The 18,719-nt window shown below is 46.3% G+C and overlaps 1 protein-coding gene across 8 annotated transcripts in view; it reads left to right on the plus strand.

Moving 5' to 3' along the window:
- Nucleotides 1–18,719, plus strand: part of lrmp (lymphoid-restricted membrane protein) — a 147,772-nt gene that overhangs the window by 98,473 nt on the left and 30,580 nt on the right. For all 8 annotated transcript variants that reach the window (XM_052033465.1, XM_052033469.1, XM_052033470.1 and 5 more), the window contains 2 exons: nt 7,203–7,344; nt 9,928–10,012. In XM_052033465.1, coding sequence (XP_051889425.1) covers nt 7,203–7,344; nt 9,928–10,012 — 227 coding nt within the window. The remainder of the gene's footprint in view (nt 1–7,202; nt 7,345–9,927; nt 10,013–18,719) is intronic.

The raw sequence follows: 18,719 nt of genomic DNA on the forward strand, positions 1-18,719 counted from the left end.
GTGCTAGACTCTAAAGGAGGTGAGAATGGGAACCATGAGGGGGGAGGTGTATGGCAGGGGGAACCAGAACCAGATAGAGGGAGGGGAACCTATGGATGAACTGTGTGTGTAGTTGGGTGGATAGATGATTGGGGGGGGGGGGGGGGGGGTGTTGAGGGAAAGGGAGGCAAGAATGGGAAGACCAGAGGAGGATTGAAAGGGGGGGGGGGGGTGTTGTTATGAGGGCGGCACGGTAGCGTAGCAGTTAGTGCGACGCTATTACAGCGCCAGCAATCAGGGTTCAATTCCCATTGCTGTCTGTAAGGAGTTTGTACGTTCTCCCCGTGTCTGTGTGGGTTTCCTCCGGGTGCTCCGGTTTCCTCCCACATTCCAAAGACGTACGGGTAGGTTAATTTGGGTTTTAGAAAAAAATGGGCAGCGTGGACTCGTTGGGCCGGAAGGGCCTGTTACCACGCTGTAAATAAAAAATTTTTATAAAATTTAAAAAAATTTTTAAAAATCCTATGGGAGAGGAAGGCTATATTGTTTGAAATGCTGAATGCTTTCACTTCTACTTGACCTGTCTAATCTAATCCTGCCCTCCTGGTCATTTTATATCCTCTCAATATCCCACTTCTATTAAAAACAGCCAGGGTTTGAGGCAGTGTTTCCTGCGTTAACCACCCTCTAATTTCCCTTTCCCATCAGGTAATTTCTGAAATTTTAATTTAAAACCCAAGCTGACTTTTTTTTCGCAACCAGTTGGAACTGTTGCGTGATTGAGTGCGCTACATTTTACTTGGTAATTGGAGCCTCTGAGGTGAAGTGGCTTTCACCAGGAGCAGGAAGCAGACTTGCAGCAAATTGATCGACTGCTCTACAGCGTAGCCCATTGTTTCTCTACCTCTGGGTAAACAAATGAGGGTGCGGTGTCAAGAGGACAGCCATTGACGGGTAGCTTTACCGCATGGCTATTGAAATTAAATTTCATTTCCCTTGTTCTTTCCAAAGCTTATTGACCCCAGTATTCAGTTTAAATTTGTTCTTTAAGAGGACGCCTGCCGTCTAATTCTTAGGCAGTCCCTCGGGATCGAGAGTGACCCACTTTCACTCTGGTTCTTGGGAGACCGAGGCCAATGTGGAATCTGCAGACTCTTTGGCAGACGGAGCGGAGGTAGCTGACGGGGTGGAGATTTTGCGGGGTGGTGCACCCCTTCTGCCATTATGCAGGGCTCCTGTGCTCCTGGTGTGTGCCCTGAGGTTCCATACCATGCCCAGTCTCCTCCACTTTGGAGTGGTCATGGGCCAGGGATTCCTCGGAGTCAACGGGAATATTGCATTTCTTCAAGGAGGGTTTGAGCACATCCATTGAATCTTTCCGTTAGTCTCCTCCAATGACAGAGCTTGGAATAAAATGTCTGTGCACGTATAATTACCACTTTTTGGTATTGGTTTATTATTGTCACTTGTACCAAGGTACAGTGAAAAACTTGTCTTGCATACTGATTGTACAGGTCAATCCATTACACAGTGCACTTACATTGAGTTAGTACAGAGTGCATTGAGGTAGTACAAGTAAAAACAGTAACAGTAAAAAGTGTCACAGCTACAAGGAAAGTGCAGTGCAATAAGGTGCAAGGTCATAACAAGGTAGATCACGAGGTCAGAGTCCATCTCATCATATAAGGGAACCATTCAATAGTCTTATCACCGTGGAATAGAAGCTGTCCTTGAGCCTGGTGGTACGTGCCCTCAGGCTCCTGTATTTTCTACCTGATGGAAGAGGAGAGAAGAGAGAGTGACCCAGGTGGGTGGGTCTTTGATTATGTTGGCTGCTTCACCAAGGCAGCGAGAGGTAAATACAGAGTCCAAGGAGGGGGAGGCTGGTTTCCGTGACGCGCTGGGCTGTGTTCACAGCTCTCTGCAGTTTCTTGCGGTCCTGGGCAGAGCAGTTGCCATACCAAGCTGTGATACATCCAGATAGTAGGTGGATTGACTTGTATGGGTGATGCTGGTGAATGTGGCAGCAGTGAGTCTTGCCCCCCGTGTAACACCTGTCTGATTTGGTAGTTCATATTACTATTTGATCCATAAAGTACTATACAAAGGGCATGGAAGGAACTCATTACCTGCTGCATCCAAATGACATTGAACTAACTTTGTCAACTACTAATGTTTTCATTCTTTGAAGATCCACGATCAGAAAAATCAATATGGACGTTTGGTTGCTGGACTGCACCAGACATTGGTGCAAAGGAGACTATGTAGTAAAGGTTGGGTGAGCAAGCATCTCTGGCTCTTCCAGAAACCAACACTGGTTTCTTACCATGTACAGTTTAATGGTCACTTAACCAGAGAAGTAGGCCCTTTAGAGTTAGTCGTTCAGCATGGAAACAGGCCCTTCATGTCTATCTAAGCTAGTGCCATTTGACCAATATCCCTCTAAATCTTTTGTATGTTGTTATTGTGCCTGCCTCAACTGCTTCCTCTGGCAGCTTGTTCCATATACTTGCCATGTGTGGAAGTTGTTGCCCCTCAGGTCCCTTTTAAACCTTTCCCCTCTCACCTTAAACCTCTGCCCTCTTGCTTTTGATTGCATTTCCCTTGGGGGGGGGGGGGGCAGTCTGTGACTGTTCACGCTATCTATCCCCCTCATGATTTTATACACCTCCCATAAGGTCGTCCCTCAGTCTCCTATGCTCCAAGGAATAAAGTCCTAGCCTGCTCAACCTCTCTATAAACTCAGTCCTGGCAACGTCCTCTCAAATCTCTGCGCTCTATCCGGTTTATTAGATGGAAAGAGTACAGGTTTTTGGATGCTCACTGGGTACAGCATTCTTTATAAGTTATGATGATGTAAGCCCTTGTATCAAAAGGTTGGTATTGTGCTAGAAAGGAATTATAGCATTGCTGATCAATAGGGAAAATGGTTGTTGCATAATTAGGATAAATTTTCCCATTTTGCAGTCTACCACTATGACTATTAAATTGTTTTTTTTAATTTGAAATTTTCAGAAGTGACAAAATTTTATAGTATGATCAGGCTCCTCAATGGAGTCCTGGAGAAGCAAACAATCTTTTTTCCTGTATGACTGACAGGTACAAGGTTGCCTTGAGGTTTAGTTTTCCAAGATGGTTTGACTGCCCTACATAGCAGAATCTGTTCCGGTTAACTGGTGCAAGTGAGCTGCAGAAAAACTGAGGGAGGTGATCCAATCCAAATTAAACCTACCTTTCACAGGAAGCAAAAGCAGCAGAATCCAAGAATAACTGGGCCCATTAAATCTGCAAAAGGGGGATTGGTAATGATGAAGTTAAATTGCTGGATTAACAATTTGCACTCTGGGCTGTTAAATCCCGAGACGTGTTTGAATCCAACCAGGGCAGTTGAGGAATGTAAAGTCCAACTAATTAAATCAATCTGGAATTAATGCAAGGTTTAGTGATCATGAAAGTGACTGATTTTTGTTTGGGGGTGGGGTGGGGGGGGGGGGGAAGCGGAGTCTGATTTTTTTTTCCCCCAATGAAGCAAAGGAAAAATCTGTCCTTAATTGGTTTGATCCAGGTGTGATTCCAGACTTGCCAATTAGGGATGGACAATAAATGAAGGCAAGAAAATGGGAGCAGGAGGTGGCCACTTGGCTCCTCAAGCCTGCCCTGCCCCAGGCTTCGATTCTCTTCTGTGCCAGTTCTCCCGGCTTTATCTCCTCTTTAAGATCCTCCAGTGATCTCGCCACTGTAATTCTGCAGGTGCGAAGAAATTGCTACACGCCTCGGTTTTAAATGACTACCTCCCCACCCCTTGTAACTTTGTCCTTTCACTCGAGACTCTCCCGCTAGTAGGAACATCTCAACATCTTCCCTGTCATGCCCTCCTAGGATCTTGTATATTTCAATAAGATCACCCCTCATTCTTCTAAACTCCAAGTAATCAAACTCTTGTTTACACTGTTTGTGGTGGGACAACCCTCTTGTCCCAGAAATTAGCCCAGTGAATCTCTTCTGCACTGCATCCAATGTCAGTATATCCTTTCTTTTATATCTTTAAATAAAGGGCCAGAACTGCACACAGTACTCCAGGTGCAGCCTGTACAATTCTAACAATACTTCCCAATTTCTAAACTCCAACCCCTTACCTACCTAGCTACACCTGCACACCAACATTTTGCGTCTCGAGTACAATGACCACTAGATCCCTCTGCAGTCCACCAAACAACCTCGTTGAATCCTGCATTCTTCTGAACCCTTTCTTTTCCCTTTTTCTCTTTAAAGTTAACTGCCTCGATTCCCTTTATAAAAAGAATGGTATTGACTCTGCGTTAACGGCTTGTAAGAGCAAATCCCACATTCTAACCACCTGTGTGAGGATGTATGAATAAGCTTCCCTTTTAAATTCTTGGGGTTAACGTGAATTTACATCCCTGTTTCTCAGGGCTGAAAATACCTTGAAAGAATCAAATACCACAGAAGAAACAGTTGATTGATTCATTATTGTTCCCAATGATTTTGTCAACAGCCAGACAGCATTCCTGCATAACTGTTATTCAAATTACACTTCTTTTTAGCTGCTGTCCTTGGGAAATTTTTTTTTGGACCTGTTCACCTGCATTTTGTATGTAGGCACAGACAGAGAATGTGGAGGGATTTTACTGTGGGGTGGTAATGAACCAGGAATAAGCTGCTACATTCCCACGTCTGGGAAATGCTGTTGCTTTGGGGTTCGAGTATAGGAGCAGGGATGTGTTTCTGCAGTTGGATGGGGCCTTGCTGAGACCACACCTTGAGTACGGTGTGCAATTTTGGTCTCCTGACCCAAGGAAGATTCTTGCTATGGAGGGAGTTCAGCCAAGGTTCACCAGATCCCTGGGATGGTAGAGGTGAGAAGAGAGAGTGGGTCAATTGGACTCGTGTTCACTGGAGTTTAGAAGAATGAGCGGAGATGTTGTAGAACCCTACACAATTCTAACAGGACTGGACAGATCAGATGCAGGAAGGCCAGTCGTCCAAGACACAAGTCAGTCTAAGAATAAGCAGCAAGTCGTCTAAGATTGAGGTGAGAATTTCTTCTGCCAGAGAGGTGAACCTGTAGGATTCTCTATCACAAAAAGCACTTAATATAGAACAGTACAGCACAGGAACAGGCCCACGATGGCTGCGCCAAACACAATACAGAATCAAACTACATGTCTTCTGCCTGCACGTGATCCATATCCCTCCATTCCCTAAATATTCGAGTATCTATCTGACAGCTTTATAAACACCCCTATCATGCCTGCTTCCACCGGTACCCAATGGCAGCTCATTCCAGGCACCCACCAATCTCTGTGTAGTTTAAAAACTTGGCCCATATCATTAAACTTTTCCCCCCTCTCACCGTAAATGTATGTCCTCTTGAACTTGACATTTCTTCCCGGGGGTGGGGGGTGAGAGAAGATTCTGTCTACCCTATCTGTGCCCCTCATAACTTTATAAATGTCTCACTTGAAGCCAAGTCGTGAGGGTGTCATCCCGAAATCAATTTCCCTATCCGTCCGCTGTAAATAACACAGTGCCACGAGGTCAATTCGAACAAATACCCTTATTAGCAGTGCACCGCTAGGAGAATTCTCTTCAGCACTCACTAAGAGTCGCTTCCCGAGTTCTCCCAGTACAAAGGGGTAGACCGAGATTTGTACAGGTATTGTCACGCATACTTTAATGAGTCAGGTGCCGGAGTTCTTGGTTGAGCAGGAAACGGACAGGGCTACTGCAGATGGACAAAGAGCAGCCTCACATCCCAGCTTCAGCTAATCATTTTGCAATCGGGTGAGACAAAGGCGGGTATCACCTTCATTGTTTGAGACAGCCTTCCCATTTCCCGTTAAGATTGACCATCATCTCCATAGTCAAACATAATGGGAATCCAATTAAGTTCCAGACACAGCAATTACCACACAGCACCCAGCCCAGGTAAGCAGTGGTGTGGCTGTTCTGGCCTGAAGGACACTTTTTAAATCAGTATTTCGAGCAGCCATAATTCTCAACCATCTTAAGATATCAATACAGTTATAGTTTATTAATCCTACACCTCCTCAAGGGAGTTAGATATTTTTGTTGGGGTTAGAGGAATTAAGGGATGTTTTGGTTTATTATTGTCACATGTACCGAGATGCTGTGGAAAAACTTGCAAGCCATTGATGCAGATCATTTCAAAACAAGTACTTTGAGGTAGTACAAGGGAAAAGCAATAACAGAATGCAGAATATAGTGTTACATTTACAGAGGAAGTGCAGTTCAGGTAGACAATAAGGTGCAAAGGCCATGACGAGGTAGATTGTGAGGATGAGTTCATCTTTAACATACAAGAGGTCCGTTCAAGAGTCTTGTAACAGCGGGATAGAAGCTGTCCTTGAGCCTGGTGGTGCTTATTTTGAAGCGCTTGTATCTTCTGCCTGATGGAAGGGGGAGAAGAGAGAATGTCTGGGGTGGGAGGGGACTTTGAGGGTGGTTGCTTTTCTGAGGCAGTGAGAAGTGTAGACAGACTCCATGGAGGGGAGGCTGGTTTTCGTGATGTGCTGAGCTGTGTCCACAACCCTCTGCAGTTTCTTGCGGTCTTGGGCAGAGCAGTTGCCGTACCAAACAGTGATGCATCCTGATAGGACACTTTCAATGGTTCATCTGTTTTCATAAAAAAAATTGGTGAGGGTCAATGCCAAATTTCCTCAGGCTCCAGAGGAAGTAGAGGCACTGGTGAGCTTTCTTGGCCATAGTGTCTACACAGTTGGACCAGGACAGTCTATTGGTGATGTTTACACTTAGGAACTGGAGGATCTCAACCACCTCCACCTCAGCACCATTGACACTTTTAACAGGGGGGTATACTCTGCCCCACTTCCTGAAGTTAATTACCAGCTCTTGTTTTGCTGACCTTGAGGGAAAGGTTGTTGTCATGACATCATGCCACACGGTGCTCTATCTCCTTCCTGTACTCCGACTCATCATCATTTGAGATCCAGCCCTCTGCGGCGGTGTCATCTGCAAACTTGTAGATGGAGTGAGAATAGAATCTGTGTGGAGAAAGCAGGAACAGGTTTCTGAACTTGGATGGCCAGTCACAATCATGTTGAATTGCGGAGTAGGCTCCAAGGTCCAAATGGCCTACCCCCCGCTGCTATTTTCTGTTTCTATGTAATTGAGCTGACTGAATGGGGGAGTTTTTTAAATGTGTGTGGTTTGTTTGATAGATGCCTTGATGTTGGAGCACTTGAACCCATTCTCGCATATCCCGAGTTGTGTAGTGACTGCCTCCAGCGTTTGTACCCTCTCCAACACCGAACAGCAAAAACCAATGACTTCAGCAACTGATGAGCTCAACAGCCATTCAAGGTAATTTTCCAAGTCAACAAGACTCAGCCATTTAAGTACATCTGATCTTTTTGAGGAATGGAGTTTCAAATTAGCAGCATGTCAGAATCGAGATTATTGTCAGATGCACAAGTACATGTATACACAGGTGCAATGAAAAACTTGCAACAGCATCACAGGCACAGAGCATTAGAGATGCAACATTATGAAGAAAAACATAAATTAAGCATAAATTATACAAGAAAGAACGTAATTGGAACAAAAAAACCCAGTGCATTTTAGTGCAAAGTGGTCTTAGTGTTGCTGTACTGAGGTAGTGATTAGGGTTGTGCAGGTCGGTTCAAGAACCGAATGGTTGAAGGGAAGGAGCTGTTCCTGAACCTGGTGGTGTGGGACTTCAGGCTTCTGTACCTCCTGCCCGATGGCAGCTGTGAGAAGGTGGCATGGCCTGGATGGTGGGGATCTTCGATAGCTGTTGCCTTCTTGAGGCAACACCTTACGTAGATACTATCTATGAGCATTCATGGTTCTGGTTGGAAATTGATTCCAAGCAGAGTTTGAAGATTTGGATGCATTTATACCCAGGGATCCTCATCAGAGAGAAAATAACCAAAAACTAGTGGGAATGTATGTAAAACTCTGATAATCTGGCATCCCGATTGTTGGGAATTCCTGATTGTACGGAATCTGACTTCCTCCATTAGTCTGGATTGTTGGCTGGGTGTGTGACCAGAGTGGGATTGGAGTCCGGAACACCACGGATCAGGAACGTGGGTGGGTTTGTAGCTAGAACCAGTATTTGTATATTTCCTACTCCATTTAAACTCACCGGGGTCGCTGGAAAATTTATTATACTACTGTGTAATATGTTTTAAAAAAAAATTGTAAGATATGTTTGAACATTAGGAATAATAATAAATAATCTGCAAAATCTGCTGGTCCACCCTTGCCAAAGGCAGTGTATTACTGGAGTTTTACTGTGCAAGGAAATTGTGTGTTCTCCCCAGAGCTGATATTCTTGTCCTCAGCCATGTGTTGGCTGCAGGGAATGATCTTCCTGATGGGCATTTGGATTCAGCACAATAGGTCAGGGATGGGGAGAGAAATGTTTGATTGAGAGAAAGTTGTGTGGACGGGTGTATTGCCTTGGGAATCACTCCTTGTCCCTTTCAAACGAAGCAGCAGCTTGGAGTATTGTGTGCAGTTCTGGTTGCCCCATTACAGGAAGGATGTGGAAGCTTTGGAGAGAGTACAGAAGAGGTTCACCAGGATGCTGCCTGGATTAGAGGGTACGAGCTATATGGAGAGGTTGGACAAACTTGAGTTCTTTTTTTTTCTGGAGCATCAGAGGCTGAGGGAAGACCTGATAGACGTTTATAAAAGCATGAGAGGCATAGATAGGGTAGACGGTCACTTTTCTCCCCCACCTCCGCCCCCCCCAGGGTCGAACCGTCAAATACTAGAGGGCATGCATTTAAGATAAAAGGGGAAAATTTAAAGGAGATGTACTAGGAATTTTTTTTTACAGTAGTGAGATGCAAGGAGATAGGACGGTGGTGTTTAAAGGCTGTTAGACACATGAATATGAAGGGATATGGATCGTGGACAGGCAGAAGAGATTTGGTTTAATTTGGCATCGTGTTCAGCGCAGGCATCGTGGGCCGAAGGGCCTGTTCCTGTGCTGCACTGTTCTATGTTCTGGGAGCTCGGGAATAAGACTAACAGCTGCGGTGGAATACTCATCGAGAGCCCTGTTGCTTGGGGGTGTTACTACTGCAAGGCAGCCCTCATCTGGTCTGCTACCACCTGTTTAGATCCTCCTGTGATTGCATCGCTTTTAATATTTTGTTTCCCCTTGCTCCCATGCCCCCTTCTCCACATAGATGTTCTTTGGGATTCCAGCCGCTATAGCCCAGGTGGATTTTACTCCAAGGTGAACCTTGAAGTCACAATCACCCCACCAGTGAGCTGAGGCCAATAGAAGGAAAGGGTTTTGGGTACATTCATGTGTAGATCTAATCTGTTGGCCTCGCATTGCTTTGGGTGCTAAATGGGGCTTGACGTGTTCTTCCAACGCAAGTACTTGAGCTTAATTCCTTGGGGATGGAAGATTAAGTCCACAAAGCCTCTTTAATACAGATTGGATCTGTCCAAAGTCCTTTCCATCTGCAGTTGATGGCAGGTCACTGGAGGGGTGCTTGTGACTTGGTTCAATGGGGACACCCGACTTCTTCCAGAGAAATAGCAAGGTGAGAGTTGAATGGAAGCTTTCCATATGGCCACAGTTTCTTGCGCAAGTAGAGCATCAGTCTGGAGGTAGAGCACTTTTAAACCCCAGTTCTAAAGCTTGTGTAATTTAACCAGGCAGCAAATTTGCAATGCAAACCAGCCAGAGCATGTGAATGTTGACTTTCTTTGTTTTGCATTCGTGCGGTGATTGAATTTCCATTCCAGTTTATTAATTTGCTCCTGCTGAACAATGAAGTCCCTTAAAATGCAAAGGGTTGGCAGCAAATTAGATGTGCTGACAGTGTTGGTCCACTGCAATGATATCTGGTGTCCTATTTCTGAACTGAGATGCAAATAATTAATTTTATAATCTAGCGACAGATGCAAGTTAAACCCAGATGGCATCCAGCTCGACGTGGGGCTTTCTGTTTCTGGTCTGAGTGGAGAGCTTCTGACTCAGGTTAGTGTTGCTTCATGTGTGTTTGCTATTGTTTTTAAGGGAAGAGTGCACTTGCTGTAGAGTCGAACGGAAAACGTTTTTGGTTTCCATTTCAAAGCTCTGGAAGTCTTGGTAATCATCTGACATCGGTATCACAGAACCAAGTGATAAGGTTTTGCCATAATGCTCCACTCAATTCATGAAGTGACCTACCAAAAGTGACTACTGACTTTAGCAACAAACAATCTGCTGGAGGATCTCAGTGGGTTGAGTAGTATCTGTGGGAAGAAAGGACTACTTTTGTGTAAGCTCAGCTTTGGTGCTGGTCAATCAGAATCAGATTTCTTATTACTGACTTAGATGATCTGAAATTTGTTTTTGTGGCAGTAGTACAGTGCTAAGACATTACTATAAATTACAAAAATAAATAGTTCAGTAAAAAAAAGGAATAACGAGGTAGTCTTCATGGTTCATGGACCGTTCAGAAACCTGGTGGAGGGGAAGAAGCTGTTTCTGAATATACTTAACCATGTGCATTTGCAAAACTATAGAAGCAAATGTAAGAGAGAAATAGACAGACTCCACTCTGGAGATAGAAATCTTCATGTGGTCTGGAAAAGCAGAAGTAATGGGTTTGGAAATGTCTTTCGTTTTGTAAGGTCAGAATTTTGATGACCACCACAGATAAGTTTATCTGTTTTGGGACAATTTTATGATATTTTTAAATGCAGTTAATCAAACTTGCCCTCCACAAGGCACCGTATTGATTGTGTGACCAATGTAAAGAGTTAGAATTCGTTTATAGTATTCCATAAAATAGGCTTGCTTCTCGCTACATTTGATTGTGGATACTTGTATTGGTTTGGATATACCTGAGTATTTTAGCCTTGTCGCTGATAGAAATGCAGCAGTTAATCTTGTGCACTACAAGCTTAAACAGCATGAGCGTAAATGATTGAAAAATATTGTTGAGGACACCAGGAAACCGTTAACTTCAGTTAATGTGCCTACCAGAGGGGTTAGATGAGACTTCAGACCAATGACTGAGGGGACCTGTGGGAGTGAGGTGGCACCTTGGTATTGCGTGCTCCAGTCTTAAACCCAGAATCCTTACCGAGGTGATAAGGCTGGCCAGGCGAAGGGGAGAGAAGGGAAACCTGATTTGCCATCAATTGATCCTGGTTACGAAGTTCAGACATGTGGAAGTTGGCTGATGGAGACGAGACTTAACATTGGGGAGTGACACTTGATGTTCTGACACCTTCCAGCATCCTACCAGCGAGTTAGCAATGATTAACCCCTCAGGGAGGGTGGAGTCCACTTGCTGTCTGTAGTCGCAGCATCTGTCCTTGCAGAGAGCAGGGGAATGTTGGGGCGAAGTTTGTGTGGGAATGGAGAGCATTTATACCTCAAATGAGGGTACAGTTGAGGCCTGGGTTCAGTTGAAGCCATAAGGTGGGTGGGGAGAAATTGTAGGTAACTCAAAGGGGGCCAACTTGTCTCTGATTCACATTGGCTGTTCTGGGACTTGCTCAGGGAGCCACACCGCCCCCCCCCCCCCCCCCCCCCCCCCCCCCCCCCCCACCCCCAGTTCAATTGAGCTGCTACAAGTTTAGCAGCATTGATTGACATTGGCTTGCCCTGAACGACTGGCAAATAGCACAGCTGAGAATCGTGTGGGTGGACTTCCTGAGGACTCTTAGCAGTGTCCACATCCATAGATCCTTCAAGGTTGCCGCACAGGTCGATAGGGTTGTTAAGAAGGCGTATGGTGTGTTGGCCTTCATTAGTCGGGGTATTGAGTTCAAGAGCCGCGAGATGACATTGACAGCTCTATAGAACTCTGGTCAGACCACACTTGGAGTATTGTGTTCAGTTCTGGTCACCTCATGATAGGAAGGATGTGGAAGCTTTAGAGAGGGTGCAGAGGAGATTTTCCAGGCTGCTGTCTGGATTGGAGAGCATGTTCTATTAGGATAGGTTGAGTGAGTTAAGGCTTTTCTCTTTGGAGAGGAGGAGGATGAGAGTTGACTTGATAGAGGTGTACAAGATGATAAGAGGCATAGATCGAGTGGACAGTCAGAGACTTTTTCCCAGGGTGACAATGGCTAACACGAGGAGGCATAATTCTAAGGTGACTGGAGGAAGGCAAAAGGGGGATGTCAGAGGTAAGTTTTTTTTTTGCACAGAGAGTGGTGGGTGCGTGGAACGTACTGCCTGCAGACGTTGTGAGGGCAGATACATTAGGGACATTTAAGAGACTCTTAGACACATGAATGATAGAGAAATGGGAGGGAAGGGTTAGATATTAGAGCAGGATAATATGTAAGCCACAGGGTGCATCATTCATGCAGGCACAATTCATAGAACAGTACACAGAGGAACAGGCCCTTCAGTCCACAATGTTGTACAGAGCTAATGATGCTTAGAGACCCTTCTGTCTGCACCTGGTCCCCATCCCTCCATTCTCTGCATATCTACGTGCCTGTCTAAGAGCTTCTTAAACACCTCCACCATATTTCCTTCCATTAACACCCCAGCAGCATGTTCCAGGCACGCACCGCTGCTTTAAATAAATAAAATGAAAACTTGCCCCCGCACACCTCCTTTGAACACATCCCCTTCACCTTACGTACATGTCCTCTAGTATTAAGACATATATACCGTGGGAGAAAGATACCAACTATCTACTCTATTTCTGCATCTCATAATGTTATAAACTTGTATTGGGTCTCCTCGATTGGTGATCAGAATCTCCAAGGTGATGAGATTTGATCTGGAAACCTGCCTAATCCCGTTCCATTCCAGGAAAATTCCATCTCCATGGATCTGCAAAAGATGGCACCAAGCAGCTCTGAAATGAGTGTTGGGGGGGAAGTCCCCACTGAAACTTTCCCCACGTGACGGGGGAAGATGCGTGTAATGAGCTTTCCTGTTCTAAGTAATGTTGGTAGGGGGATGAACATTGGCCAGGGCACCAGAGAGAATCTCCCCTCCCTTCTCCCCTCTTCAGATGGTTTGGGGGGGAGCGGAGAGCAGAGATTCTCCCTCATGCCTTTTCATCCCACACAGACAGGAATAGGCAGGTCTTGCTCTGGCAGTTCACCTCGAACAATGCAGTGCTCCTTCAGAATAACCTCGTCCTGTTGCGCACCATCATTGGCCCATTTTATGTGAGCCTTCTCCTTCCCTCCCTCCCTCCTACTCCCGGTAATTTCAATCTGCACCTCCAGTCCTAGGGATCTCCCTATCGAAAATAAATGACCGTCAAAAATGCTGCAGATGCAGGAAAACTGAAATAAAATCAGAAAATGTTGGAAGCACTCAGCAAGTTGGGCTGCTTCTGTAGAGATAATAGTTCATGTTTCTGGTCCAGGACAGTTTGTTGGTCCTGATCTATTGTGCAAGTTGCCAGGTGGTGTTGATCAGCCTGTTTCATCAGGTTCTGGTTTTCCACAGTTGTCTGGAACCCAGAGGGGAGTTTTTGATCTCTTTAATCCCTCTGCCTCCAGGTCTCGGTGGGAGGCTCTGGTTAAGCAGTGCTGACGGACTCTGTAGTCCTATCTGGTGTCATAGAGTTATACAGCACAGAAACGGGCCCTTCTGCCCAACTTGTCCATGCTGACCAAGTTGTCTACTTGAGCTAGTCCCATTTCCCTGCCTTTGGTCTTTATCCCTATAAACCTTTCCTCTCCATGGACCTGCCTTAATGTCTTTTAAATGCTATAATTGTACCCACCTCTACCACTTCATCAGGCAGCTCGTTCCATATACCCACCACCCTCTGTGGGGGGAGGGGGGGGAGCTTGCCCTTCAGGTACCCTTTAAACCTTCCCCCCCCGCCCTCACTTTAAACTTGTACCCTCTAGTTTTAGACTCCCCTACCGTGGGGAGAATGACTGACCATGCACCATGTCTGTACCCCTCATGATTTTATAAAGCCCTCTAAGGTCACCCCTCAGCCTCCTATGCTCCAGGGAAAACAGTTCCAGCCTCACCCCTCTCTCCTCATAACTCAAGCCCCCCAGTTCCTGTAATGTGCTCATGAATTTTTTTACTGCACCGTTTCCAGCTTAATGTTTATCAGATCGCTGAGCCTCTGACACGGTTCTGTTTCGAACCCGTGGTGGTTTCTTCATGGAGTTGAGCTGGGCCTAGAGATGTCTGAGGGAAGTGTTTTTATAATCTCCGGTTCCCAGTTCCACAAGCAGAAAGCCCACTGTGCCCCAGTGGTATAGGAGCTAGCTTGCCCAGAATGTGTAATTAACTTCTGGGTGGATTTACTGGAACTGCAGCGATGGCTGATCTGTCTGTAGGATGAGTGAAGACAGACATTCCTCCACCATGGCTACAGTCTCCACTGGGGATCTACAGGACAGGCATTCTGGTAATGGTTGGGAAACCATTACATGAACCTGCTGAAGACTTTGCAGTGATGGCAGCCAATTGTTTTTGTGAAACTCGTTTGCCACTCGTAGAACAGGAACAGGCCCTTTGGCCCATTGTGTCTGTGCTGGCCATGATGCTAGTCTAAATTCCATCTGCCTGCAGATGGTCCATGTTCCTCTATTCCCTGCCTGTCTAAATGCCTCTTAAATGTTGCTCTCGTATCTGCTTCCACCACCTCCCCTGGCAGTGTGTTCCTGGCACCCACCATTCTTTGTTTTTTTTAATAAAAAAAAAAACTTGCCTTTCACATCTCCTTAAGCTTTCCCCCCACTTAAATCTTATGCTCTCTAGTATTTGATATTTCCACCCCGGTGGGGAGAAAAGTCTCTGACGATCTCCCTGAACTCTGGCTTTCATAACTCTATAGACTTATATCAGGTCTCCCCTCAGCCTCTGACACTCCAGAGAAAACAACCTGTCTGTCTAATCTTTCGTAATAACTAATGCATTTTAATTCAGGCACCATCCTGATGAACTTCTGTACCCTCTCCAAATCCTCGCTGTAGTGTGGTGGCCAGAACTGCACAGTATGCTCTAAATGTGGTCTGACCAAAGTTTTATACAGCTGGAATGTGAGTTGCCAACTTTATACTCAATGCCCCAATCAATGAGGGCAAGCATGCTGTACGCCACCTTTACCACCCTATCCACTTGTGCTGCCACTTTCAGGGAGATATGAACTTGCACCCCAAGGTGTCTCGGTACATCAATGCCCCTAAGGGTCCTGCCATTTACTGTACTGGATTTCTCCAGTATTTGTATGCTGAGGTTCTCCTGCCACTAGCGCCTGAGCGGTGATACCATGGGAGAAGTCTAGTACTGGAAATGTTATGTCTATGACTGGCCACACAGTGGGTCAGGGACTCTGGGCTGGAGGCATCTGCCAAGAGCCTACTCCCAGTGGGTTCTGGAAGATGCATCCTCCCTGGCATCACTGAACAGTGTATTCACACTCTTGGGGTTTGCCAAGGCTGTCACCACTAAATTAGTCAACTCAGAGCACAGCTGCTGCCTCTTGGCTCAATTGACCCTGGTTTGATCCTGACCTCCGGCACTGTCTGTGTGGAGTTTGCACGTTCTCCCTGTGACCACATGGGCTTCCGCCCCGGGTGCTCCGATTTCCTCCCACATCCAACGGACGTGCGGGTTGGTAAGTTAATTGAATGCTGTGAATTGCCCCTAGTGTAGGTGTGTGGTAAGAAGGTGGGCATATGAGAGAGGACGGGTTACATAGAAATGGGCAGGGGGATGGCACTGGGGTTGCTCTGAGAGCCAGCATTGACTTGACGGGCTGAAAGGCCTCCAGTTTCATGAGAAAGTAAGAGATACAAAGGTCTTCCTGCAGCATGTCATATATATAGACTGACCCCTCCATAGGGGTCATCGTCGTGTTAGCTGAAACTTGTGGGATCCTCCCAAGTAGTTGAAGCAGATGTCTCTTGTGTCTCCCAGTCTGCATCGGGGGGGTCACCCAGGCACGGTGTGTAGCTGAAGAACTTGATTCACCTGCTTCGATTTCGGTGAGGAGGAAGTGTCACCTCAAACACCGGGATTTGCTGACCTTGTTGACATCCAACAGGCCCAGGCAGCCACTGACAGCTCTTGGGAACCCACGAGATTCCCCCATTGAATAACCGGGAACTTTTCTGGGACAGGAGTGGTTTCCACTTCCTCCACGTGCAGCACGTTGTAGACCATGAAGGAATTTTCTCACAGCGAGTGCCACAATTCCAGGAAGCGCGAGTGACTCCTTGACCCTGAGGGAGCCCTCGCTGTTGACGTTGTGCTGGCTGGGAGTCTGGATCTCGGGAGGGGACAAGGGCTGCCCTGCTTCCCTGGCTCCTTGTACCAGTTCAAACTCCATACCCAGCAGCTGGGACAAAGGAGAGGTGGGGCGGGGGTGGGCCTCAAGTACTAGGCCTGCAGTAGAAAGCAACAAAGGTCTCCTGAGGATCATGTTCAGTTCCCTCCATTAGTCAAGACCATCTCTGCAGTCTACCCAGCAGATGTGGAGACAACTTCATTGTGTGGTCAAGACAGCAGCTGGTGCTGTAGGAAGGCCAGAGGGGAGGCCCAGGGGCCATGAGGCGGATTTGGGGCAGCATGCAGAAGGTGGCAGAGGATACTGGGAGGGTTGTCTTGCTTCGGATTCCTGGCCTCTTTCTCCACCCCCCCAGCTGCAGAGGAGGTGATATTGGCTGCAAAGGCTACAGCACACTCCTTAATAGAGGGAATCGCCCACAGTCCCCGACGCAAACCAAATCATTTCTCTTCACAATCCAACCATTGCCGTCAATAAGCGAGCCCGGCCGAGAGTTGCACAGCACAGAAACAGGCCCTTCAGCCAACTCATCCATGCCAACCGTGTTGTTTAACTGAGCTAGTCCCACTTGCCTTGTGTTTGGCCCACATCCCTCTAAAACCTTTCCTATCCACGTACCTGTCCAAGTATCTTTCAAATGATGTAGGTGTACCCACTTCCGCCACTTCCCGCTGGCAGCTCGTTCCACATATGTACCACCCACTGTGTGGGGAACAAGTGGCCCCTTAGGTCGCTTTTAAATCTTTCCCCTCTCACCTTATAACTGTATACTCTAGTTCTGGACTCCTTTGCCCTGGGAGAAAAGACTGTGACCATCAACATTATCTATGCCCTTTGTGTTTTTTTCATATAAACCTCGGAGGTCACCCCTCAACCTCCTACGCTACAGGGAAAAAAGTCCCAGTCTCTCCTTGTAACTCAAGCCCTCTGGTCCCAGGAACATTCTGGTGAATGTTTTTGCTCCCTCTCCAGTTTAATGACATCCTTTCCCATAGCAGGGTGACCCAAACAGTACACAGTGTTCCAAATGATGCAGGAACTCCCCCTCCCATTCCCCTTCATGGGGCCTACTGCACAGATAATGAATGCCTGATCCAGTTACGGAAATGGATCACTACAGTATCTCTGTACCTCCTGACGGGTAGCACTTCACTTGAGGACCACTGACCTCTGCATTAAGTGCCCTTTCCTTGGAGGGTCTGCAGGAGTAAATGGTGGCTGAGGTCTTGAAAGTTTTGGACTGCTGTAAATTACTGTTCCCCATTGTAACTGAGAATAGTTCTCTTCACAGTATTTTGAGCTTGCACTGGGTGAGGGACTAACATTTGAAACCAGTGAAGATCTCACACAATCAATGATGAAAAACCCCTCCTGGCATCTCAGTAGACCACCTGAAGCTGCACAGTGGGGCACGACCGATGTCTCAGTAAATGAACAGTTGGATGTGATCACTGATTCATTCTTTTATATTGTTGATTGGAGAGAGATGCTCATGATAAATTTAACTGTAGTCCTCCTGACACATGAGAACACATTTGATCCAATTACGTTTGTGTACTTAATATCAGGTCTTTCTTCAGAGGCACAGGCAGGCATGGGTTCAATTCCCGCTGCTGTCTGTAAGGAGCTTGTACGTTCTCCCCGTGTCTGCATAGGTTTCCTCTGGGTGCTCTGGTTTCCAAAGACGTACGGGTTAGGAAGTTGTGGGCATGCTGTGTTGGCGCCGGAAGCGTGGCGACACTTGCGGGCTGCCCCCAGAACACTCTATGCAAAAGGTGCATTTCACTGTGTGTTTCGATGTACATGTGACTAATATAAAGAAACCTTAGGAAAACATAATACAATGTCAGGACTTTAGTAGTGAAGCAAAGGAAACATGTAAACTGGCACAAAATAGAACGACAACAGGTGCAGAAACCTTTTTACTTTAAAGTTGCTAGTGCAACAATAATTCTAATCCACTGTTACACTGTAGGTTGAAGGGCATATCAGTGGTCCCACAAATCGGTGTACAAAAAGAACGATCACTTTTGACCAACATCCTATTCCTTCCAATCCCACCTTTAAAGGAAGGCTCCCAAAGGACGTAGAGCTGATGCTTCATCTCATCGTTCATGGTTCTCGGCCTGTCTTTGAATCCCCCTCTGACATTGCTATAATGAGTGTTAGAGCAGAGCAGACAAAACAGGAGGAGGAGAATCCTGATGGGAATAAACATCAGATCAGGTGTTGTATTTATCCCTTGGCTGGAGAACGTGGCGGCAATAGCATGTCAAATTTACTCCCCAACAGTGTGTTCCGTGGCAATCCTTTATTGGAAAACCATCCCTCGTGGCATGTGGCAATTAGTGTTGACCTTGAAAGGTTGATGAGCAACATATGGTATCAGCAGCTTTACAGGGTGAATCAGTGACTGCACACTGAAGGAATCTCCAACAATTGGATGCATGAACTCGC

Source organism: Pristis pectinata, chromosome 19 (genome assembly GCF_009764475.1).
Source record: "Pristis pectinata isolate sPriPec2 chromosome 19, sPriPec2.1.pri, whole genome shotgun sequence".
In the NCBI taxonomy this organism is placed as follows: domain Eukaryota; kingdom Metazoa; phylum Chordata; class Chondrichthyes; order Rhinopristiformes; family Pristidae; genus Pristis; species Pristis pectinata.